The sequence below is a fragment of the Sclerotinia sclerotiorum genome, genomic scaffold (genome assembly GCF_000146945.2).
Source record: "Sclerotinia sclerotiorum 1980 UF-70 scaffold_19 genomic scaffold, whole genome shotgun sequence".
NCBI classification, from domain to species: domain Eukaryota; kingdom Fungi; phylum Ascomycota; class Leotiomycetes; order Helotiales; family Sclerotiniaceae; genus Sclerotinia; species Sclerotinia sclerotiorum.
In genome coordinates, this window is record NW_001820817.1 from 484,719 (window position 1) to 509,286 (window position 24,568).

The following is a 24,568-nucleotide window of genomic DNA, read 5'->3' on the forward strand; positions in this document are numbered from 1 at the left end:
ATATTATGTTGAGCCGTCGTGGTGACGCGCAGGCTATGCTGTGCTTGTAAAAAATTAGGGACCAAGAAAACGTGAAGAAAGTACATGAAAAGAATCCTTCGCAGCTATCTCGAAATGAGAGGTATGAAGTTTGAATACTGTGGTGAAACACATTACAAAATTTTAAACAAAAGTCCCCAAAATTTGAATTTGTTATTACAAAGAATTTGTTGTTTTATCCATCTATTGATGAATCGAAACCCAGTCGAAGGTTTCGTAGATTAGGTCAGGCATAGCCCCAAAATGAGCTCGCATTGGTGACTGCATAGCGCGCTTGTCTTCAGAGAGATTAAAAGTGCGATAAAGACGTTGATAGAGGTGGATAATCAATTTTGAATCGACTTCCCATATTTCGCAATGTCCTCATCTCGTAATGCTGCCATCCACAAACACCTTTCAGTGATGCCTTCTATGGGAAGAAATCTATACAATTGGCTAGCCTCAAGCAATCTAAGAAGATTCTTTGTGATAGTTGCTTCACATCGACACCTCTCGAAGTTTACCAAAGGTTCCGTTGTTGGCGTGCTTGCAAATTGACTTGGGCGCTCCGAGTTGACGATGAGGTCATGAGTATAGATTCCAACGAATGGAATGCAGCCTCGATCTGCACCGCAGCCTTCCATCTCAGCTCTCAAGTTATGGAAATTACTAGTAGGTGTCACAAGTTCTTCCAATTCGTGAAGTGTTTGTATGTCCGACGCTGGAACGTGGGCCCACGTCGAGGTAAGACGGGAGATATCCTTAGAGGTCAGAGCCACCGTGAGTTGTGTCATCGTAGCAAAGTTTCGATATTTCCGACAATTCACGGCAATGTGAATGTATTTGATGATGCATCGAACTCGTTCTTCCAGATCACCAGTCAAGACTATTTCAGACACAGCCCACTTGACCATTATGTTGAACCGAGCGATGACAACTTCCACCCCTCGAGGTTCCGACGAGCGCAGGAATTCAACCCAAGAGCGAGTATCCGTAGCAGCATCTCTCCAGCGCATTTCGATGAGGTCCTTCCAATCAATCTCATTCAATGCATCCTTTTCAATGAGAGTAAACTGTTGAGCAAGGACTCGCGAATCAAAGGCAAGAATGAAGGGTAGGTGGACAGATGTTTTACGAGAAGCTTCACTTGTACCACTGGGCCGCAAGGCATCTCTGCCAAATCCACTTGAACCGAGGGCAGTAGTGGGTGTGATATCTGGAGTTGGTGGTAGCGAATTTCTCTGCTCCAGCTGGGAATCATGGATCTGAGAAATATTCGCAGTGTTTGGAGACATATTCAATGCCTGCACAAAAGTTATTGGAGGCGATGGAGGATGATGTGCTGATTTAGATGGGTGAGATGTTTCCTTAATCACTGCCTCTTGTCTCAAAGGATGCGAAGCTGGGACAGCCATGTTTGGCATTTCTTCAATATATTCGGATTGCGAAATGACAGACATTTCCGAAGAAAGATCACTGTCAATGTTGAGGAACGACTGAGTACCACTCTCACGAGCAGGTCCTTCTGCGCCGGGGCGCATTCTTCGCAGGCTTTCTGTTTCAGTTATGAAATCAAAGGATCCATGATGAGAGGAATGCGAAGTGTTGTCCGTAGTCAGTTGGTGCTCTTCATCGGGCCCTTCAAGAATTGAGTGTTCTGACCAATTGTGTGTATGCCTGTGATAACTTGCATCCTCGTCAAATGCGTTGTCAAGGAAAGAGCCTTCAAAAAATGAATCCGTGAGACCATTTGACCCCGATAGCGAGGAAGTCCTTGGCACTCCTGTCGGTTGATATGCAGTCGGTCTATGTTCTGTGCTGACCGAAGCCTGCTGCGACTGATATGTAGTTGGGTTTGGATTGTTGAAAATTCTCGAGTCCACAACATTTCGCTGTCGGCGCCTGCGATTTTCTTCCTGGCCGAAATCCAAATTAAGTGTACTGACATCATATGGGCCGCCGCCAAAGCTATTGGTATTTCCCTCGTTCTCAAATCTGCCAGAAAATTGACCACCTGAGGTTTCGGAGCGCCTCTGCTCGAACTTCCCTTCGAGTTTCAGAAGAGCTGACTCAACCCCACCATCATCGTCAATGTCATCTGGAATCTGAGCAAGCATCTGAGCTTCTTTCTCAAAAGAAGGGCGCATGACCGGTTGGGATGAATGGGTATCGAATAGCGAGACGCGGCCTTTGGGTGTGACCTCAGCTAAAGCCCCCAATGAGAATGTCTCTACATGTGCTTGAGTTTCATCATAATCACTGTTTACTACATCGACGTATCGGCTATCATCTCCACTACCAAGAAGATACGAGCTTCGTACAGAATCGGAATAAGTCGTCAGGGAGCCAGTCGACATGGGTCGAGGGTTAGCGTTACTGAGATCCCCAACATTGCCCACGGCTCTCAAATCTCCACCAGGTCTTCTTCGTAGTACTCGGAGTGGAAGCGGGATAGACGCATTCCGAGAATAACTTTCCCTCACTGATTGTTCTTCAGTGAATGTGGTGGCATCGAAGCTTCTCTCACTCCTGTGGTGCCGAGTGAAACCACTATGAAAAGACGCATGCCGGCGTAGTGATGCAGATTTTCTGACTCGGTAGGTTTGACTGTGAAGCCTCATTGAATGTCTAGGAATTGGTCGCGGACCTAAGGGGTGCTCACATTCTCCTGATGGCTGCGAGTCACCGACGAGCGAAGGAAGACCTTCTAACGATAAACTGCGGTTCACAGTATGTCCTAGTAGATGAGATGATCTCCTTGGGGTTCCAGGGAAAGGAACTCCTGGGGGCGTTGTTGGCGGGGTAGGTCCATGAGATAGATGCAAAAAGGTGTCAGCGATTGAGCCGAAAGATGGGCTCACGGCCAATGCGCCGGTCATCATAGGCAAGGGCAACGCTATGGTATCGTCAACAATTAAGATACTCTTGCTTCCATTTGTAACTTCACTCCGGGGTGACCTGTAAGTTATGGAACCCGCATTTTCCAAGGTGATGTCGGGGCACATAGTCGAGTAGTGGATTGCTGATTCGCGATGGCTACTCCCTGGCGGTGACGGCTGCTTGATTATACGAGAATTACGGGCCTCATCAGCCTCCTCTTCCTCTCGAACTGCCCTTTTGAAGTCTTCGGCAACTTCGGCGCCAAGCAAGTCAATCCTCATTGGTGCACGAATTGAGTCGTGCTTTTGAGCTTGTGGGACTACAGCGGTACCAGGAAGCCGGTTTATAGTTGCCCCTCGAATGCCCAGAGGAGGCATATTGGGGAAGCTGCCTTGCGTTGGAGAACCAGTGGGGTTATGACCTGCTCTAGTGCTCAATGCACGACGCACACTACCTAAAAGTTTTTTCATCCCTGGTCCCGACATTGCCGAAGGACCTTTGTGGCTGGGTGGCGGTCTGGGAAACAAAGTTGTTTCTCGAACAAACTCTGCTGGAGTGCTTGGGGCGACAATATCGACAAAAGCTTGTCCGGGAGGGAAGAGGTTTCCCCTCACTAAACTTCCAGCATGAGGCAAAGTAAGAAGTAACTCCGTACTCTTGTAAATAACCTTCTGCACAGGTGGTACGGGATCTGGTTGCGCTCGGCAATCTCTCAACGAGTCGGAGAAGCTTGCACTGCGCTTGTGTGAATGCGAAGGGCGCACTCGTTTACCGGCCAATGCTTTAGGTGTGGTTGCCACAGGGGGAGCAGGATCGTATATAGAGCTGGCAGGAACTGGATGCGCCCCCAAGGGGTTGATAGTTCCGCCACCTCTTGTTCGACTAGGAAATGAGCATGATACAAAGTCTTCACTAACTATGCTCGTGGGCGATGGGGGTGGTTCTGGGTCGTCGTCGTCCTCTCTGGTATTTGGAGGGGTAGGATTATAGGCTATAGAGTCAATGTAACCTGCACGAGAAACATCGGCGAAGAAGTTTCGTCCTTCAACCAATGAGGTGTCATGCTCAATGAAGTCAGGCTCAATAATCCCATCGAGTCGTGGGGGACCTGCGGGGTGGGTCTCCCAGAAAGCTGGATCTAAATTGGGATCTCGGGAACCAGCTACTCCCCCAGCAACTATTGGAACCTCAACTCTAAGATCTGGGTCAAACTCGGGCCCGTCCCAGTATAATGCACATACTCTCCGCCAACACTTCTTCAGCTCCTCTACTATCTTTAGGGGCACCTTTGAGTGCGTTTCGCCTTGCAGAAGTGTTTCTGCAAATGCATTAAGCCGTTCACAGAACAACACTCTTAACTCGTAGTCAATGACATAATCATCCAAGAAGTAATTTAGTACCCAATGGCGAATCGCGACGAAAGTTCTAACCCTGACCACCGTACCAATCTCATCGTTTCTCGCAACTGCCCACTGCAGTCTCGCGATGAGCATGAGCAACAGATCTGTTGTCTCGAGAAATGATCGAAACGTTAGAAAGAAATCTGAAAGAAGGTCATAATCGACGAAAGTGGGAGACGTGATTTCTGCAACAAGACGAGCTGGAGTTGCCGCTCTAATACCTCCACTTTCGCCATAGCGGACAATAGATGGGTGATCACAAGCTGGCTTGAAAGTGAGAGCATCGAACATTTCGGGCTCAATGGCTCTCGAGGGCTTAACAATTCTTGGCGATGGCATTGGGCATGGTTGGTAGTTTGGGCTTGGTGGACCACTGACGGCACTAGGCTGTGGAGATGCATCAGAATGACGTCGAGAAAGAGTTCGCGTATGGCGCTGTGAAGCCGGATCCATTTGTGATGTTTCTGTGCTTGACAAGACACTTGAGCGTACGTCATCATTGGTGTTCGTATAAGAACCTCGAAGGAAAGGGGTGCCGCGCATGCTGAATCGTGGTTTTCCTAACTTGTACGAAGGGATAGTGACATCTAGAGCAGGAGTACCTTGAAAAAAGTCAGGCTTTTGGGTGGCCGTACCGGTCCCGGGCCTTTCGATAACAACCTTGAAAGCACCAGCGTCCTTGTCGGTGACTGGGGCGTATTGATCGTCTACAGTCGAGTATGAGTGTGCTCTCGCGCGTCGTGTTTTTGGTGGAGCTGCAAATTCTATTCGCTGGGCTAGGCTCGATGCCGACTTTGACGGGGACCAAAGACTACTGCGGTGACTCAAATCCTCCTCCTCTTCTCCACGAAATCTGGCAGCATCAGGTCCAGCAGTGTCTGGTGGTGTTGTTGGAAAGACGAAAGATGGCTGAGGATAGCGCTGGTTTGCTGGACGTATTGACGGGCTGTTCGTCTGTCAGTACTGTTTACTGCCAAGTATTCAAACTTCGTTGTGGTGGTAACGAGTACTGTTTCGTCAACAAGCATCACCTTGTCTTACCGTAAGTATATCTTTCCACCATTCCCAACTTTAGCAACGGTAAATTGTCTACCTTCCCGGCCAGCAGATCCCCCATCAGGAGCAATACTGCCTTTCTCATCGTCTACCTCTCTCTTAGCCCGCCGGTAAACATTATTATCATTGCGCGAACTCTCCTGCATCAGCTTTTTCTGTCGGTTCGGGTTTCTCTTTCCAGTAATCCTCAAATTCGGAGCTGACAATGATGGCACATTATTATTTTGTCTTTCGACCTCTGTGACAGGTGTAGGTATAGTATTAATTGTCGCAAAACGGCCTCTAGGGGACAATCGATCTCGTTGACGTTGACGCAAACTTTCAGGTGAACGAACTACAGGTGGATGGAAGGCTTGGGTCTGAGCCTCGACCTCCATTATTAATTTATTGCTTGCCCGGATTTTCGCCTCCTTCATAGCACTCAGCTTCTTCGTCGTTTTCCTGGTTTGCGATGCATGGAGGGTGGATCAAGTGAACATTGTAAGTCAATTATATTTGGACTGCGAGGTTGGGGTAATGAAATGGAGAAGGTTGAAGGAGGTCTGCGACAGGTTCTCGATCAACAAAAGACCATCCAATAACGTGACGGTTTTGAGGGAGAGGGGGATTCGATTCAGCAGGTCTGGTTATTCGCCGATATTATTGCTTTTGGCCAAGCAGGCATTCAAAAGGAAAGGAATGAAAGAAATGGTAAAGTAAAAAGTGCGAATAAGAATAATGAGTGTGTATGGCGCTTTGGTGCGTTGAAGTGCAGGACCAACCAAGTACCTATGCGAAAGAAGTAGCAGGCAAGAAGCACAACCACTTAGAGTTCAGAGTTATCATCTCGAAGAGGCAATTAAGGAAAATGCACCAAAAGGAAAGTAGCGTTTGCTACTTTTGTCGAGTATTGGATGCATTTTTTGCTTGCAGGGGGCTTAGAGGGCTGGTTGTTTATTTATTTATTTTATCTATTTATTACATGGGCTGACGAACGGAAAGTCCCAGCTTTTCCACACCACTAGCACCGATTAGGCTTCTGGGGGGGCTAATGCACAAAAGTGTCGAATAATTTCATCTCCCTAACCACGATATCCTTGGAGATCAGATTTTAAGGATAAACAAATTGAAAATGCGTTTACGGAGTACAAGCACCCAGTAAGAGGGTTTTTGCCTCATCAATAAGAGTTGGTACGAGCGTTATTTGATTGATGATTTGACTTGGACTCGGTAGTTATCAAGGGGAAGCTTGAAGGGCTTGAAATGAGAGTCTTTCCAATTCGTACACCTACGTACATGTTATTAGAATTTAGAAGAGAAGTTTGAAAAGCTTTCTGAAAAAGAATACCCTATCGAGGATTACTATGTGTGAGTGCCTCCTAGGTAAACAAAACGTCACTTACCTAGTATATTTGGCCTTATCTTTTCACGTGGTACCTGGCTAGTACCTAAAATAGTAGGTCGGTACTAGTAAGCACTTGCACCAACGCCTATCGGATTTGTGCATACAGCATTGCAGCTTTGCGGCTTTCGAGTCTGGCCGATTGAGTTAATAAGACGAGAGATAACTGGTTATACAAGTATGCTGTGTCTCGTTATCGTAAAAATCCTTACAGCTTCCAGATTCCAACTTCGTGTTCGATGATGTACGGAGTATACATTACCTATTTTCTGTGGGAATTCATTTGGGCCGATGTCTAGAGCCTACGTAACTCCTGTTGCATGAAGCACTTGATCACCAAACATTACCAACCAACAACTTACAAGAAAGCCAGTCTATCGGACTTTGGTATCGGGATGGCAAAAGACATGAAATCATACAGTCAGCAGTCGAACAAGCCATCTATCTCATTCATCAAATCAATCGAAAATTAGCTAGAGACAAAAAGTGGAGGAAGGCGATTCCAAATTTCCAAGCATCCAAAACAAAAAAGTGGCTTCCAGCGACAATGTTTCAGCGGGTCGTCATTTGCCCCAATTCTAGGATCTGGTGGGGTGTTGTCGCCGATGATAATCATCATCTAGGACATGTACGGAGTAAGGGGCCCGGAGTAAGAACTGGTGAACCTACCTATTTATTACCACAATTTTGTACAGACTCTCTGCACAAATTGGTTAAATACCATCTAATTCTCAGTCATCAAGTTATATACTCACCATCAGATGACCAATTATCGACTATTATTATATCTGAAATGCCTTTGACGCCGTAAATCTGCATTGATCATTCAGTAGGAGTAATAATAAGCTACAAAATCCCAATATGGTAACCAGGTTTGTTAATAACAAGTTTTCGCGCCGTGATCAAAGTGTGCATAGTGCTACACACAGAGTAACCCCAACTTTGAAATGCTAATACCATCTTGGAATAATTTCAAACGTGGCTTCACCTACCTATCGAAAGCAACCATGATTCTGGAATCTAAATAATAATACTGCTCACCGCACTGATAGGGTGGAATGATTCTCACTTTGTCCCGTTCGCAAGGCTGCTTTGTCTTTCTATCCAACCTAGGTAAAGTTCACGAACAGAAAACAACAGAATAACTTCTAGAATCGAATGAAATTGCGCACTCTTGACACTGACCCTCTTCTTCCCTTCTATATCGTTATCTAACCTATAATTAATTACCTAAAAAAAGGTTGATTTTACGGACCCAACCCAAGCGGTGGTGCTCATGGAAATTATGAAGGCTAGGAATTGTCAGTTCTCTCTTATCATCCATCCACCAAGCAACAATAATTGCAACGAGTAACGAGCCCCAGCGCAATGGAAACGAGTTTTCGAAATAGTGGAGCCATGAGTATGGAGGATCACTCAATTTACACCATTTTAACGAATGTCCAATCAGATTGTTTTAGAATTTTACCAATACGGAGTACATACCGAGGTAGATAACCTTAGGCCTAATTTTCTAAATGTTATGTTCATTGATGAGTTCAAGCCCAGGAAGCTTGTTAATACGAGTCAAGACTGGACATCAAGACTCAAGACTCAAAAGACTCTACACAGCTTCGCCTCCGGGATTCGGCATCTGGGATTGCGGAGAGGAGATACCATGCGAAAAAACGGTATGATTGCGAGGGCGGGATATCCAGATCCACATCCAGAACTTTATCACTGATGGCCGTCTCTCCTTCGTAAGCAGTACCAATAGCTAAAGGTCCAAATGCTTTGTTTCCAACCAAATTTGGGAATCAGACACATATGCCGTTTTTTGTAGCATGTTCATAATGCACTCTTTGCTATATCACCAATCGGGGCTTATCACAATGTACATTGAACACGGGCAGCTGTCCTAAGGGTGGACATGGACACTGTTACTTGCCTATCCTCTTTCCCAGATCCAAGTCTACCCTCAAAGTCCACCTTGGAGCCGAACCCTACTTTTCCTGTTCGTTCTAGTATAGGTCGCATCTTTCTTCTTGGAAGAAATCCGCATTGGCGATGCACCAACTTTGTTCAAGACAGAGGTTAACACCTTTTGGGACCAAAACCGCTTCGTGTCCATGAACTCAAAGTCCCTAGGGTTTTCCCGGTCGCCAAATGTCAGGATCACTAAAATGAGATACCGGTACTGTATATTCACCGGGCAGTAACTCATTCATCAGGCTGGCAGTATACAGTTGGGCTCGATTGGTATCCGATACTATATATCCACCTACAATTTTGGAGCCGGCACGTAAAGAAGTAGGTCATGGCCCATGACTCGTGGGCTGTACCCGTCAATGGAGGTCATGGCGTGTGCGGTTAACCTTTTCTGAGGGCAAGACGCACAAGTTCCGTAAAGATTTGGCAGAGGCTAAGTTCGGGATAATCTATCTCCACCGTAGAGTTCATTTGAAGTTGGGTATGGATGTTAGGGATGACTCCGGATGAGAGAGGGATAAATGTATCCTTCGTACTTGCTTAGTGTCGATCAAACTCCTCGAGGCTACCGAGGATATCATTGTACTACCGTATTTCTCACCTAATCCTTCTCATCATCACTTACCTAATATAATTTCGTTCAAGGGTTCATACCATGGACTCCTCCATCCTTGGGTTGTCATCATTTGAACACAATACATTATGCATACTACCTCCGACAGCAGTCGTTCTCACAAACAAATGATTACATGCTCACCGGCGTCACCGCAAATTGCCCAGTCTTGTGTTGTACAGTACACAGATGATCCATTAATCAGGAAGAGAAGCCAATTTCCATTTATACCCCATTGAGTTTTCTTTCTTGGCTACTTTACCAGTGGCATGTTCACTATCGGCGCAAGCGTAGGGGAGATCCCAGCTCTGGAGGGAGGATGACTTTTCGTCTGTGCGCAGGCACGGTACCTGTGGGTATTCAGAGAAAGCTCCTACATGAAACTGTCCCAGGACCTTTGAGGTAAAAAGTTGATGAACTTGCAATTTTCTTCTTGCAGCAAAAGGTTTTGATGGAACAATTCACTTTCTTTGCGAAGTCTATGAATGCGATTCCCACAAGCAAAAATGAATGCCCGTCACGAGCTCGTCAGCGCCGAGGTATCAGGTAAAATGCAACCGACATTATAGCTAGAGGCAATACGGTATTTAGATCCGCCTCAAGTCGCAATCCTCCTCTTTGCCTCGTGCCCATTCATTTCCCTCCGGCATTAACCGTCTTTCGACCCGGAGATCACACTAGACACTGTTCGGCGAGAGCGGACTGGAATGGACATAAATATCTAGCATATAGATATATTCGACGGGATATTCCCTTCTCGCTCCCTCGTCATGATTAAGATGGGCCGAGCTTGTTAGAATACATTAAAATAACGGTTGTGAGTACATACGGTAGTACTATGAAGTAACACAGATTCTGTCTTGAAGAATAAATTCAGAATTCAACACTCTCGTAATGTGCCTACATCTATAGGGTTTTACGTCTGGGTTCCTCATCATGCAGTTTCTCTAAGCTCTTCTTCAAGTCAACCTCGCCGACACATCTACAGTGCTTATATGCAAGAATTTCAAACATCTAATCATACGATATCTAAGAACCGGTTCGGACTCGGTACTTCCGGGTAGTCCCAGGAACATTTCAAGGCGATCCTCGCATGAAAATTAAGGATGCTCCTCATCTCAACGGTTTTAAACTTTTTTCCCCCTATACACTAATGTATATCATAGGATGAACTATCAAACTATTGGTAAAAACCTTTTTCTTCTTTTGTTCTTCCATACTCCTTTTTACTTCTGTTTTCCCCGTTTCTAACATTGTTGCGACTTACTTATCTGACAGCTAGGGTTCATGATTTAAAAACCGAAAGTTCGGCCCGTGCTGTTGAGTCTAGTACTGCATTTCTGTTGATTGTATGAAGGGTAATGCTGGTTCGCCATGTTGTTTTTGGCAGTTTCGGAGACATTCAATTCTGGTTTTACGGTATAAGCACAAATTTTTTGCAATCTTTGCAAGATTATGAGTGGAACATGGGGACTTGGGCATCGATCTGTCGATATTAGGCTGAGATTTTACTTTTTAAAATAGACAACTCATTGTTGAACGGATTATACCGTGATAAAGTGCAAATTCTCATACAGCTTGAACAAGTGTTGATCATATTCGGATACCCTTGTTCCATTTGTTGAATGGCGGGGTCTCGTATGTGTTTGGTATACGCCGCACGGGATGACCTGGAGATTCCCAATTCATCAATCCTATGTGCCGGCGATATATCGGTGGGATTCGATCACTGACATAGCTATTGCTTGATCCAAAAGCTCTTCCTTCGATCATCTCATGATATTCTTAGCATCTTTCAATTAAGCACTTTCTCTCCTCCCATCATTCCTACATTGAAGTTTGAAAGCAGCACCTTTCATGCCTTGTCTAATATTTGGAAATCGAATCATGGAGTCAGAATCGCATTATTATACTATTTTACACTAGAAAGAAAAACATATAATCATACAATTCAAACGTTTTTGAAGCATTCCGTTAGATTCCACTAAACTACCTACTTCCGCTTCAACCAAAGATTTAAACCACCTGTCACGGGGTCATAACCCATTCTACTTAGCCTACATGGACATATACAGCTTCCGCATCCTATATAGCCCCTGCTCCTCCTAGCAACTTCTTTCTCCTTTATAAAATATCATCATATTACCTAGAACCTGAAGCCTATCTACCACCGTCATACCACCCAGCCTTTAATTCATTCGAGACTTTTAAATAGATATAGGGATTATATATCAGCACATCATAACATCTTGATTCTAGCATCGAGACATTAGAGTAATGTTACGAAGGTAACAGTCAACCTGTCCGTATAAGCTTCGACCCTATGGAAAAGCAAGGAAATTTACATACAAAATTGTATGACAACTTCCTCACGACATCTCCCCACCCTTAGCAAGCTTGGACATATAGTCTGATCCAAGTCACGTGATGGACCCTGCATATTCAAGGATACAAATCGTAGGTCCATACGAATCGAAAGTCCATAAACTCTCAGGATCCAAGAGATCCAATGAAGGACGAAGGTCTATATAATCAGGATGGTTTCCTTTGTGTAGAGCTTCGTGCTCAAGATCAATCATTTAGTATACTCTACTATTAGTTACGAATTGCATCATTGTCATTACTTTAAGTCCCTGCTTGACGCCTAGTTATAAACCACCTCGAGAGCCTAGAGCACTTCCACGTGATCTAGACGGCAAACCTCGTAACATGTAGGTTGTAAAAGCTATCTTATTTACTACCTAGGAAGAATACTATTTCAAGGTAAGGGATATCTATCGTGCCGATTACATTATAGACATTGTTTATGTCTGCATCGCTACATGAATATAGTCTTGTGTTATTTTATATTTTTATTGTCTATGAAATTCCGTGATGAAACAGGGTAGAGGTGATTTTTACATGTCATTATATATCATCCTCTTACATCCTCTCCTATCATATCACATCTATATTACACCACTATACCTCATCCATCCATCCGTCCAGATTCGATGCCAGCACCAAACCTCTCGACCTATATCCAACTTTCTTTCTCCGCACCCATCTTTCCCCTCCCCACAAACGTCTTCATCGCTCCATCGATTCCACTAAGCCTCCTAGCAATCGCCTGCACTCCCACAGGTAAAACTGACATCAAGCCAACCCACCCCGCGTACAAGGGCATCGCCAAAACTGCACTACTCCCCTTATCAATCGTGGCGATAATCTCCCTCGCTACATCAACTGGTTCCAATACCGGCCCGAGAAAACTATTTGGTGTCACGGTTCCGAAAAATAATGGCGTGCTTAGTTGGCCGGGCTCTACAAGTATTGTTTTGATATTAGGGTGTGCTTTGAGTTCTGCTGTTAGAGAATGATGAAGTGCGGTTAAGCCGGCTTTGGATGCGCTGTAATCACTGAGTTGGGCAGCGCCAAGGTGTCCTAGGACACTGGACATGGTTACGATTGTGCCGTGACCGGTGCGGATGATGCCTGGGAGGAAGGCTTTGAGGGTGTAGAAGCTTCCAAGAAGGTTAACTTTGAAATTATGCTCAATTTCATCAAGGGATAAATCCAAGAGGGTCTTCCCATTTACAATTGCCGCATTATTGATGAGGATTGTAGGGGTGCCGAGCTATTTATAAATTTGTTAGTCTTCTAGTAATGGATGAAAATAGAGGGAAGGACAAACATCTCGTTCGATTTCTACAGCCACTTTTGCAACTTCCTCCCGATTCCCTACATCACACTTATAATAACTCACACCCCTCGCTTCTCCGCTCTCTAAATCTCGCACATCTAATACTGCAACCGTTGCGCCTCGCATACCATACACTTCCGCGACCAATAATCCCAATCCGCTTGCGCCGCCGGTAATCACAATAACCTCTTCTGACAAATCTACCTCTCTAGCCTTTGAGTATGCTATTTGGCGATTGAGTATCGAGAGGAAATATAACATGGTGAGCAAAGAGGCATAACCAATGGCATATTGAATGGCTTGATGATGCCATGGCATAGCTTGTGCGCGCATACAGAGAGGAATCATCCATGCGACAAAGGGGTGTAGAAATGTCACTTTGAGGACTTTGTACAAGAGATCTATACTGAGGGGTTTAGCCCATGGAAGCTCTTCTCCATTGCGAGGTCGATGGTTCATTTTGAGGGAGTGGGTTGGAAACTTTTAGTTGGAGAAATAATTAAGATGTGATTCTTGACTTTGGGTTAAAATGAGGTGAATGAGAGGAACGAGAGAATGGAAGATACATTCATATAAGTGGCATCATTTTTCGAAGGAGAGAATATGAGACGAATCTGATGTGAGGAGGAGTGATTTGTTTCATGAGGGAAGGCTAGATAACCGCCGTGTGTAGAAATGGTCTGTGCATCTCAGCCTCGCGTTTCATGGTGGCACACTGGCGGACGGAGATCCTGCAGGTACACATACCTCGTCGAGTTTTGATGATATTCGTAAATAATTGTGGATGTGTTAGTGGAGACATGTTCAAATATTGGTCCCCGTATCCATTTTCTTCATTTCATATGAATCCATCCGTTTTATAGCTGCAACTGTTGCTTTATTATGCTTCTCCGTATGAAAATATCAACAATAGCTGCATTCAAATGCTCCGCGTAGAGGTGGCTAGTTATTGTAACCTTTTGTCTCAAGCGAGCCACGAAGAGTTTTCCTGACTTTATTTCATTATTATGAATCTAAGATAGAGAGACACTTGTAATCATGATCTGTATCTTTGTGGGTGTATACGTTATTTGGGCCATCTTTTGACATTGTGTTTATAAACTGTTAGCAGATCTGGCCTTTCAAATATATCCCGTCTTTGTAGATGGACACCTTCTTATCTGGCGAGAACTATCAAGTATTTATCTGCTCTAAGCTTGCTGCAATTCAGATATGCGATTTGCCTAGCTTGAGGTTTTGATATCCGCTTCTGGCTTCTAGGTGCCATATTAGTTTCGTATTTTGCGAATTCTGTCTCCAGTGGTATTTGAAGCAACCGCAACATTGATATGCTTCCCGTAATGTCTACTGGCAGCCAAATTCTTTTGTAAAGATAAAAGGAGCACTGTTTTTTTTTGGGAATGATAATTATTTCCATCAACTTTTTGGTCAAAAGTTTGACAAAATTGAGTCTTTGGAAGGAACTTTGCAGCTGAGTCCATCTCTAGCAATAATTCTGTACTTAAACCGTGCTTGGACAATAGAACACTCTCTTTCTGTAAAGCACTGATATCCATGGCATGGTCGGATCATTGAAACAAGTCCCAGTGAATATTAATGAATCTCCTGGCTAGTAATTCGAGCCTTGGTTAAAATTTAGACCACAGCTCCCTAGCAACAAGGAATTTTGTTGCACATCTGAAATAAGGTGCATTGCTTCTAGGAGACAGGTCATCGTTTGCTAGACCACTTAAAAGCCAAGATTGCAAACAGGCTAGCAGCTATACACTCTCAGATGTGCAACAAAACCAAAGCTAGAAGTTAATGACTGTCGTCTGATCACATTTTCATATTCTAAGAGCTATCATCTCAACCGCACAGAGCATAGAGGCATAGCACTTCAGGTCATCTAGTTCAATCGCTGGGTGTGAATAACCACATCAGTTTTTCACTAGAATAATTCAAAAGGTTGCTAGCAGATAATGCTAAATTTAAATTGCTAATAAGTGAAAGTCTAATGCAGAGGCTAAGTGTTGTGGTCTGCCAATCAGCATGATTACAGTAATCGATCCGGCTCTACGCCCCGAGGAGCACCATATTTCCAATGTAACTTCCCTCTTCCACATGATAAACCCTCAATGCCAGCTTCTGCTTCACTTCTTGAAACTTTTGAATGCCAATCATTCTCGAGTAGTCTACCTCCCCATATTTCCGACCAGCTTTAATGAACATATTCAGTCCAAACATCGGATTCGATCGATGTCCATCATTCCTAGTAAAGCCGTGCACAATAATCCTATCCTTTGAAGAAACATATATCTTCTTCCGAAGATACATTTGAAAGCCTAGAGTATATTTCTTAAGTGTGATACTGCGAGTTAAGCGGTTGGTATGCAAGAGAGGTAACATGAGTAGCCTCGGATGAATTTTCCACGGTGCTGTGTGATTTGATAACCCAATGACGCTGGCGTTGATTAAAGGCCATATTCCAATATCGCGCGGTGCGAGATCTTCCACAGCGTGGTTTAGAATTTAAATTTGTAGCTCAACAGGAAGGAGCTGAAATAAATGGAATGTTGGTTTCTGCATTTTCTTCTTGGTTAGGTGCTTTCTGTTGTGCTTGTGTGTTTGGGGTAAAAGATTGTTACTATTATTTGATCCTTTATATAATGTAATCTTATGGGTAAAACATGAAAACCTTTTTTTGGAAAAAAATATCAACCGTAAAATAAATGTACTAATTCATATGAAGTTCACCTTACTATAGGCTTTGAATGCACGCATTCTACAATACTCGCCGCGGCGTATGTTAAAACTTTACACAATCACTTCAGTACGGCTACCAGTCAGCGAGTGCATATGACAAGCTAGCCGTAGTAAACGCAATTTCTTAAATACCTTATTACCTAAAATACTGCATGTAAAAGCTATATTCTCCTCACCTTATGATATAGCCGCGAAGTAACAGCTTCCATACATTCCTCATCCTCAAAATATTGCTGTCAACTCGGTTGACCTCTTACCAAACCAACACAATTTGTATAAACCATTTCGCCTCTTCATAACCTGAATAATTCTATAATCTATCTACATCCGTCAATACATTCGCTCTGCTAAATTACAACTCGCTATTGACCTAAGTTGGCCTAGGTAGGTAGGTGGGTAGATGGAAGGTACGTATATACCACAATAACGTTAACTAGATATTTCCATGTTACACACTTCATCCTCCATACATTCCTATCAAACCTCCAATCCTTCGCATCAATTAATTAATTACTTCTGTCAAACACAAAAAAAAAGAAAAGAAAACCAGCAAAATAGTCCCTATGAACTCTTCTCCCCCTTGCATTGCCATGCTATGTAGACGATGAAACGACGCTCAATCGTCAATTAAAACTTACATCCTATTACTTTGATCATAGTAGTTGTTTGTATATTCTTGAGAAACGGATCATGATGACGTTGTGGGATTCGATATTATCTTCCCCATTCACTTAATGGTGCTGGAGCTTGACGAGAAGGCTGGAAGGCAGGAAGGAAATATCTGGGATGGATGGAGCAGAGTCTACGGATGAGAAATGGCTGGATATGTATTCAGAACATTTTTGGTGATTATGGTGATGCCCAGGTGCCAATTAATTTACGACCATTCATTCCTAAGTTGTTTGTAGAGATCCATCAAACACAAATAGTTTTTCAAACCCAGCGCTTGACGAAGGTGACGAGACCATCTTACCATACGTGTTGATGTTAAAAAGGGAGGATTGTGTTTGGCGCTAGTATCGTGTGCCTAGTATCTCGCATACTCAATATCTGATATACGAAAGGAAAGATCTCCCGTTCGTGAGTGATCATGTAAACATGGGGATATATCATAACCTGCGCGCTATTCAATCGAAGAACTGTAGAAATATTAACGACCCTTGATCTACGTGAATCAAAAATGTTTATCGGTCTATGGCTCGGTTGCACAACATGTTTACCTACTGGACAGAGAAACTACGACTTGGTTGACTTTACTTGGATGTGACATTCACACTGATTTACATATACATGGAAGACATACATCAGGTATTCCAATCCAACAAATTTTGTTCTAAATTACGTTCCCATTTATTCATTTCTATGTTCTTCTATGATTGTATTTTATATGCAACTCTAGACGCCTAACCCAGCACTTGGTTCGTCAAGACGTTCAATGGAAATCTACCAAAGATCGAGTATGTGTATATATCTAAATTTCTTCCATACCATATGAACAAAAATGGAAAATTTTGAATAGTCCGCCATGCGGTTCACGGGTATAGCAATTGTACATGGGCCATGGTTCGCAATGCGCCAAGCGAGTACAAGTGAGTACCCTACCAATGTACTCCCCTTAGATATGCCTGAACTCCTAAATGCAATGCCTTTGAAGGAAAATAGCCAAGTTCCAGTCTAATCATAGTTGAACAACACAGAAATGCTTTCTCCATGGTGCACACGACGAATTGCTTCGGCAAAGACCGGGCCAACTTCCAAGACCTCTAATTTTGGGCAAAGGCGTCGATGTTCATCTTGCGGAACACTGTTTGTCACGATGATTTTGTCCAGCGCAGATGCATTGATGCGCTCGATAGCATCACCACTGAAAACTCCGTGGGTTATCAAAGCGTAAACGTAAGTGGCACCCTCTTTTTTGAGCAACTTGGCAGCTCTTGTGATTGTGTTCGAGGTGTCGGCCAAATCATCGATAAGTATAGCAACTTTATCACGAACATTGCCTACAAGCATCATTGTGGCATTTTGGCGATCGGTAATTCGGGTAGGTCGACGTTCCTAATAGATATGAGTGTACGCAGGGAGTATAATTGAGGAAACTTTTACCTTATGAATCAATGCAAACTCCATGTTGAGCCCATCGGCAATTGCAGTTGCCCTCTTTGCTCCACCAGCATCAGGACTTACGACAATGGCATCCTGAAAGTTTGGAATATTTTGCTGAATGTATCTCTTCAAGAGTGGCTTGCCATACAAATTGTCCACTGGAATATCAAAGAATCCTTGATATTGAGGATCGTGAAGATCCATAGTGATTACCTGATCTGCACCAGAGCAAGTCAAAAGATCTGCGACGAGTGTGCCAGCTTGCGCAACCCATTGTTTGTATCCCGGCTTGCCTTGGAAAAGGGTCTTGGATTGGCCATTGACAAATCCAGGGTTTTCATAGTCGTGGGTAGTGAAGGGCGGAGCTGTAACGGAAGTTGCTGATCCTTCACTCAAGCGTCCATTTGTGAGAGACGCAATGGAATCTGAAGTATCTTGTCGTCTGGGAGTTATTCCGTTTGATGTTTGGGTGTTAATTTGCTCGAGAGATGCCTTGCCAAGCTTCTTTTGTAATTTGTCCATACCGTTGGTGAGACCCGGTGTTTGGGGAGTAGAAGGACCTGGTGTTGCTGGTCGACTTTCGAAAGTGAAGTTACCCTTGACGTCGGCAGGTCCTTTGGCAAGTGGTGCGCCAATCTTGTTGTATGGCAGATCAGGTTGTCGTGAATAAGGAAACAAAGGAAGGACGACAGTGACGCGCTTGGCAGAGCCAGTTTTGCATGCGGAGATCATAATGCAAAGATCCACGAAGTGATCATTGGCCTTTCCTCCACCCGATTGAATGATGTAGACATCTTTGCCTCGTACTGAGTCTTGAATTTCGAGACGACTCTCGCCAACGGAGAATTTCTTAAGAATTCTGTTGCAGGGTGGAACACCGAGCGTATTACAGATCATTTCTGTGATTTGAGGGTGGGAGTTTCCCCCCAGAACAACAAGATTACGAACCATCTCTTTGAAAGTATGGTAAGAAACTTGAGGTAATTGTGATATGGTGAGTGATTGTCAACGATGGATGATTGTGTTGAAGGGTTTCGAGTGAAATGCGGGATTATTCCTTTTTTTTCTTTGAGGGGGTTCGTTTTTGCAGCCGCGCCAAATCTGGGGCGGTCTGAGGGCTTTAAAATAGAGAAGAAAGAATTGGATCGCACCAGATTTTTAGTGATGTAATGAAATGAATTAGTTCGGCCAACCTTTAGAAGCAAATGCTAGAAAAGTTCTTCGTATCTCAATATGTCTTTTTTGGATTCAAAGACTTTCCCGGTTGGGAATTCGAATTGATGTGAATTGAAAATGTATAAAAAAACCTCTCACAGGCAACAAAATGGAAAGAAAAAAAGATTCATTTGGTCAGATCTTCTGACGTGCTTAGCCAAATAAAGTTAAGCTTCCAACCCCGCAGGCGAGGCTGAACTCGCTTAAAATGTTTTGCATGAGATGGGCAAATTATTTCTCAAGGCTGAAGGTTGTGAACCACAATCGATGTTCATTACAACCATAGAGTCACATAATACAACGTCTTGGAGGTAACCTTACCACCTGTCAACTACAAGACATTAGTACGCCAGGGAAACAAAACAATCATGAAGATCTTAGAAGCACAATCTGCAACCCTTACCAATTTCGAGGTCTACACTCATTTGAAGGATGTTCAAACGAAACACCGTACAGGAGGAAGAAGACCAGGTAATCTTGATAATGTTATGAAAGAGGTGAAACTCTACTTCAACACAGCCCTCAAAGTCAATACTGACATCCTTAGTTAATTCAATACCTCGAAGAAGCACCATCACCTCTCGCACAAAAGCCCTGTCCATATAAAGAGGATACAATCAGGAATCTCCTTGAGCAGCTTCGTCCCTACGACTTAACCAAAGCCGAAATCCTCATGATAATCAATCACCGACCAACATCGATGGAAAACCTTAATATCATTATTGAAGAGTTGGAGTTGAGGTTTCCGGATGAGAATGAGCAGTGGGCAATTATAGACATTGTTAAAGAGGTGCTGGGTGCACAGGATGCGGAAGAAATGAAGCAAGCCATGGCAGATAATACCGAAATCGCCAAGAAAGATGAACAGAAAAGACAAGAGGATGAAAAAAGGAGATACGATGCGATGATGATGGATGAATAATGAGTGTGTATAAATGTTGGATAATCAAACTTCTCACCTGCAGGTGAACGTCAATTCTGAATACCGTCAACAAGAGAAATTGGATGAAGCAATTCATGCATAGCATGAGTTCCATTCAGGAATTTATGGAAATGACGCGGTCAAAGCGAAACGAAAATCCCAATTCACCCCGCCGACGTATAATGACAGTCCTACTGTCGGACATGGGGAGAGATCGCGAGTCACTAGCCTCCGGAAAATTCCATCGACATGGAGAAGAAGGCTGAAGAAGTCGATTCTCGTTTCTAGAACAGACAGAATGGGTAGGGGTTCATGCCGTAAGGCTTTTTGTATGCCTTATCTCTTACACCATACCTGTCATGTTTCCATCATAGCATGTCAATAATGAACGAGGATATAGTATTAGTAAAAGTAGCATAAAAGCCGCTGTGTGTTGAATGACATCAAAATATTCAGTCAGAAAAAGTGTTCAGAAGTCAAAGTGAGCTTGGTAATAACTGCTTCATATATGTTTAAGTTCCAAGTGGAGACTGAGCTACATGCTGTTTCACACAGAAACGCCTTCCTTCAATCGATTTGGAACACTCCATGATACTTCTTTGCTAGCCAGCCCATCTGGGATAATAAGGATGAACTGAGGAAACTAGGATTGAGGCATTTCCGCGCGATCATCTCACCCGTTCTCCCCTTTTCATATCCCACACTTTCCAATTCAAAGAATCACCATACAAAAAGCAAAATTCTGCGAGGCACGATCTTCCCTCTCGTGGCATGGAGGAAAGCCTCAGTGATGGCGCCTTTTCAGACTAGCTAATGCACTACCTGCCCACATCCCGATTTCTGATGCGGCCGGGGATGTGATTGCATGGAATTAGGATAACATTGTCATAAAAATGTGCGATATTGTGTTTGAAACGGCATTACCTTTTATTATTGCCAACACTGAATTGGATAGCTTATAACCTGTCTACATTGTAAGCCTTACATGTGACGAAAAGTGCCTACAATGGCGATCCGTTCTAAATATATTCCATAACTTCCGAAAACTCATGACTCTCCTACTAGTATCTAAGTACTAGTTAGACTTATAATACTTTTTATCATGAAAAACTTGTCTAGACGGGATTCAAGATATTCACAGGTGTGCGATTCGTGGCCATATCTTAAGCGCTTTGTCTATGTACTGAGATCTTGAGCATGTGTCTTCCTTGACACATCCTATCTAGGCCAAAATCCGCATGCACCCGCTTGCGTTGCACAGGAATGTTAACTTCCGTTGATGTTTGTCTCATAAACTGCTTCGTTGTCATATGCTGGTCATCATCGTTTAGTATCGACCTGTGCAGCCGTCTGCGCTGGCCTTAAAACAAAGCGTTACTGCTAATCTTATGCTTCAGCATGTTCTCTCGTTATACTCAATTCTTGCTGCTTGATATATCAACTCCTTGTATCATCAAAGTTCGGCTTTGATTGCTTTTCAGAATGATGCTGGTGGGATAGGGAATTACATAGATATGCCTCTTAATGCACTTGTTTGATTCCAGTGAGTTGGCTTACTTGTGGAGAGCTAATGTTTACCTGACTTGTTTTTTATATTGAGGTCGTCTGTTCATGCTACTTAACTTTGATTTGTTTCCCTTTTGTATTTCTGCCCAGTCCTCACATTTCGCAGCTTCTCATTTTTTTAAGGTAATCTTCATTGACTAGACCACTGGATGCATGGAAATTGGGAATTGTCATGGCAGCTGGTTCTTTTCTAAAGTTGCCTTTTGTTTTAAACGGATTTGAAAAATATATAACTATACATCATCTACAAAAAAGTTACCAGATTTGAGTCTCAAAGCTTAGCTTTTCCTGCTTCTGGCTCCTTTTCCATCAATCGCCGTGTCAATTCCTCGGTCGTAGATGGTGTTTTCGTATCAATAGGTTTCCACCAAGGCCAAACACTCGGTGAATTCTCTTGCATGTTGTCCTTGAATTTCGGGTCTCTCTTCTCCATGAAGCCTGCCACATATTAGATTAATATTGAGGCTCTATCACAAATTCAATCAATAACATACTTTTAATTCCCTCATTCTTGTCTTCCCCATCATACAACTCCAACAAAATCTTACTTTCCAGAAGATGCGTTTCCTCCGCCGTGCTGGGACCTCTCCACATCAAATCTTTCATAACGGCAGTTGACACCGCACTGGTGTTTTTGGAAATATCACCTGCGAGTTCTAATGCTCGCGGGAGAACTTGTTCTGGGGGTAGGATCTCGGAAAATAGGCTGGAAAGAAGGGGAGATGTTGATGGGTAGATTGAGCCAGTTGTGATAAGGTGGGTGGCACGGGAGAGACCGATGAGACGAGGGAGGAAATAGGAGGAACAGGCTTCCATTATTATACCGCGGCGAGCAAAGACAAATCCCATTTTTGCGGTTGAGGAGACGATACGGATGGAGGTTGGGAGGGTTACTGGGGTGGATTAGAGAATAGAAAATGGTAGAAAATGGAACTGGGTGGAAGAAGTAGGTGAATATTGTGAAAATTTAATGCTTACAGGTTATGCCAATACCCACAGCCGTGCTATAAAAGGTGTTTAGGAGCCATCATTTGTGGTTATGGTATTCAAGGGAAGCGAGTAGGATTGTTCACTTACCCATTGATGGCCGCAATTGTAGGTTTTGTGCATCTATGGATAGCTAGTGCTACCTAAACAAAAATATTAGCTAGCAGCATCCTACAGGAGAGCATGATAAAACTCAAATTCTCCCACAACACAGAAAGACAAAACACATACCCTTCCACCACCATCTCGATGTGTCATCGCCGTGTCATTCTCATAAGACAAATCAGTTTCTAAATCAGCTCCAGCACAAAACATCTTTCCATGGCCAGTAATCACAATACATTTCACTCTAGGATCGAGTGAGAAGAGATTAAAGGCTGTTTCAAGATCTTCGGTCATAGTATCCGTGAATGCATTGTGTTTTCCTGGTCGGTATAGTGTGACTAGAATGATTTGAGTGGGTGTTGGTGAGGACTCGGGTACGTGAGAGACGCGGATGTGTTGGAATGGGAGGGTTGAGTAGGAATCTGGGAGTGATGGTGACATGTTTAGTTGTTTGCAGATTTCGCTTAGGATCTTCAGGATCTGATCTTGATGTTTTGATAATGTTAGGATTTGAGACTTTGATCTAGGAAATCTACGGCGTTGAGAGAGAATTAACTGCCACTCCACGAGTTGATATGTATCTTAAAGTCTGACTCTGAAAACAGTGTGGTATAAAGCCGCGGCTGGTATTCTCTGGAGCTCGGTCCGACCATATGCATGCGCAGAGCGGTATGAAGGGAAGATTTATGTGATCGGAATCAATTGGGAATATCACAATAACTACACATGGACTATGAATGAAATTATCAATTACCCCCTTAACTCAAACAAAACCTTAGACCTCGAAATGCCGAGGATAACTAGTCTTTACGCGGGGTCACCGGGAGCCGTTGCTCGCGACATGTGAAGTCTTGGTTGTTTTCGATCGGTAGTTCTGTGGGGATGGGCACTTTTGTCCTAGATATCTTCGGGGATCTTTATACTTCTGTTGGGAATAATATATGGTTGAGTAGTGGATACTCGAGTTCACATTCAAATGCAATGCCCAATGTAGTAAGTCTTATATCACGATGTCACGGTTCTCATCCTGGGTAAGATGTGGGATAGAGGAGATCAGCGCATATCGCTCGGAGAAGAATCAATTTTCATCAATATTATCTTAAATCTAGAAGTGAGACTTTTGAGATGTAGTTAATTACCCACCTACCTACCTACTGTGTTGATCATCATGAATTTGAGAGCTTCGCTCGCAAATGGAAGTAAATCAATTTTATCCCTGTCATTATTGACGGTACCCCGCAGCACATCCCCCACCTTCCTGACCTCAACAACGGTTTGACACATCGTCATCGTCTTCATCTTCTTCATCTTCATCCGACTACATCTATTTGATCAAGTTGTCAAAGATTCAACTATAAAATCATACACAATGCCTCAAAAAGAATCTGTTTCAACCGACAAGGCACCACCGCCATTGCCCTTCTTCTCCCAGGCCATCAAGTGTCAAGGAATGGTTTACTGCTCTGGTAGCATTGGAATGGATGTCACTACCATGAAACTTGTCGAAGGAGGAATTGCTGATCGAACCGTATGTCTTGAAGCTTCTACATTTTCAATTGACAGCATGATTGAATAAAAATTTAGAGACAATCACTCCTCAATCTTCGGGCGGTCCTCGAGGCAGCTGGCAGTAGCATTGATAATGTGGTCAAAGTCAATGTCTTCTTGACCGACATGCAAAATTTTGCAGCCATGAACAATGTCTATGCAGAATTCTTCCATAAGGATCCCAAGCCAGTTAGAACATGCGTTGCGGTACACCAGTTGCCATTGGGAACAGATGTGGAAATTGAATGTACAGCTCATCAGTAAGGTAATATCTTGTTTCCAATACATGCAGAGTATTATTGTTGACATAGTCTTTTCAGGATAGAAGCACTGTTGCCGCCAACTGATTTATTATCAACTCCAAATTTAATGACTAAGG

At 43.5% G+C, this 24,568-nt stretch overlaps 9 protein-coding genes across 9 annotated transcripts; 2 read left to right on the forward strand and 7 right to left on the reverse strand.

Moving 5' to 3' along the window:
• Nucleotides 1-365: 365 nt before the first annotated feature.
• Nucleotides 366-5,731, reverse strand: SS1G_12228 (hypothetical protein; the record flags this gene model as incomplete). Its single annotated transcript, XM_001587148.1, has 3 exons — nucleotides 366-4,685; nucleotides 4,791-5,244; nucleotides 5,340-5,731. 3 exons carry the CDS (start codon nucleotides 5,729-5,731, stop codon nucleotides 366-368), a joined length of 5,166 nt encoding a protein of 1,721 aa, XP_001587198.1.
• Nucleotides 5,732-6,511: 780 nt separating this feature from the next.
• Nucleotides 6,512-7,176, reverse strand: SS1G_12229 (predicted protein; the record flags this gene model as incomplete). Its single annotated transcript, XM_001587149.1, has 3 exons — nucleotides 6,512-6,621; nucleotides 6,737-6,781; nucleotides 7,098-7,176. The coding sequence occupies 3 exons, from the start codon at nucleotides 7,174-7,176 to the stop codon at nucleotides 6,512-6,514; spliced, it is 234 nt and encodes a 77-aa protein (XP_001587199.1).
• Nucleotides 7,177-8,601: 1,425 nt separating this feature from the next.
• Nucleotides 8,602-9,404, reverse strand: SS1G_12230 (predicted protein; the record flags this gene model as incomplete). Its single annotated transcript, XM_001587150.1, has 3 exons — nucleotides 8,602-8,790; nucleotides 9,112-9,242; nucleotides 9,329-9,404. The coding sequence occupies 3 exons, from the start codon at nucleotides 9,402-9,404 to the stop codon at nucleotides 8,602-8,604; spliced, it is 396 nt and encodes a 131-aa protein (XP_001587200.1).
• Nucleotides 9,405-10,459: 1,055 nt separating this feature from the next.
• On the reverse strand, nucleotides 10,460-10,570 carry SS1G_12231 (predicted protein; the record flags this gene model as incomplete). The annotated part of the gene is made up of 1 exon (XM_001587151.1): nucleotides 10,460-10,570. One exon carries the CDS (start codon nucleotides 10,568-10,570, stop codon nucleotides 10,460-10,462), a length of 111 nt encoding a protein of 36 aa, XP_001587201.1.
• A 1,762-nt stretch (nucleotides 10,571-12,332) lies between these two features.
• Nucleotides 12,333-13,457, reverse strand: SS1G_12232 (hypothetical protein; the record flags this gene model as incomplete). Its single annotated transcript, XM_001587152.1, has 2 exons — nucleotides 12,333-12,932; nucleotides 13,062-13,457. 2 exons carry the CDS (start codon nucleotides 13,455-13,457, stop codon nucleotides 12,333-12,335), a joined length of 996 nt encoding a protein of 331 aa, XP_001587202.1.
• Nucleotides 13,458-17,417: 3,960 nt separating this feature from the next.
• SS1G_12233 (hypothetical protein) lies at nucleotides 17,418-18,743 on the reverse strand (the record flags this gene model as incomplete). The annotated part of the gene is made up of 2 exons (XM_001587153.1): nucleotides 17,418-17,798; nucleotides 17,847-18,743. 2 exons carry the CDS (start codon nucleotides 18,741-18,743, stop codon nucleotides 17,418-17,420), a joined length of 1,278 nt encoding a protein of 425 aa, XP_001587203.1.
• A 686-nt stretch (nucleotides 18,744-19,429) lies between these two features.
• SS1G_12234 (hypothetical protein) lies at nucleotides 19,430-19,983 on the forward strand (the record flags this gene model as incomplete). Its single annotated transcript, XM_001587154.1, has 2 exons — nucleotides 19,430-19,558; nucleotides 19,609-19,983. 2 exons carry the CDS (start codon nucleotides 19,430-19,432, stop codon nucleotides 19,981-19,983), a joined length of 504 nt encoding a protein of 167 aa, XP_001587204.1.
• Nucleotides 19,984-21,820: 1,837 nt separating this feature from the next.
• On the reverse strand, nucleotides 21,821-23,082 carry SS1G_12235 (hypothetical protein; the record flags this gene model as incomplete). The annotated part of the gene is made up of 5 exons (XM_001587155.1): nucleotides 21,821-21,987; nucleotides 22,044-22,442; nucleotides 22,528-22,553; nucleotides 22,627-22,679; nucleotides 22,768-23,082. The coding sequence occupies 5 exons, from the start codon at nucleotides 23,080-23,082 to the stop codon at nucleotides 21,821-21,823; spliced, it is 960 nt and encodes a 319-aa protein (XP_001587205.1).
• Nucleotides 23,083-24,010: 928 nt separating this feature from the next.
• SS1G_12236 (Brt1) lies at nucleotides 24,011-24,453 on the forward strand (the record flags this gene model as incomplete). Its single annotated transcript, XM_001587156.1, has 2 exons — nucleotides 24,011-24,169; nucleotides 24,226-24,453. 2 exons carry the CDS (start codon nucleotides 24,011-24,013, stop codon nucleotides 24,451-24,453), a joined length of 387 nt encoding a protein of 128 aa, XP_001587206.1.
• Between the last annotated feature and the right edge of the window lie 115 nt (nucleotides 24,454-24,568).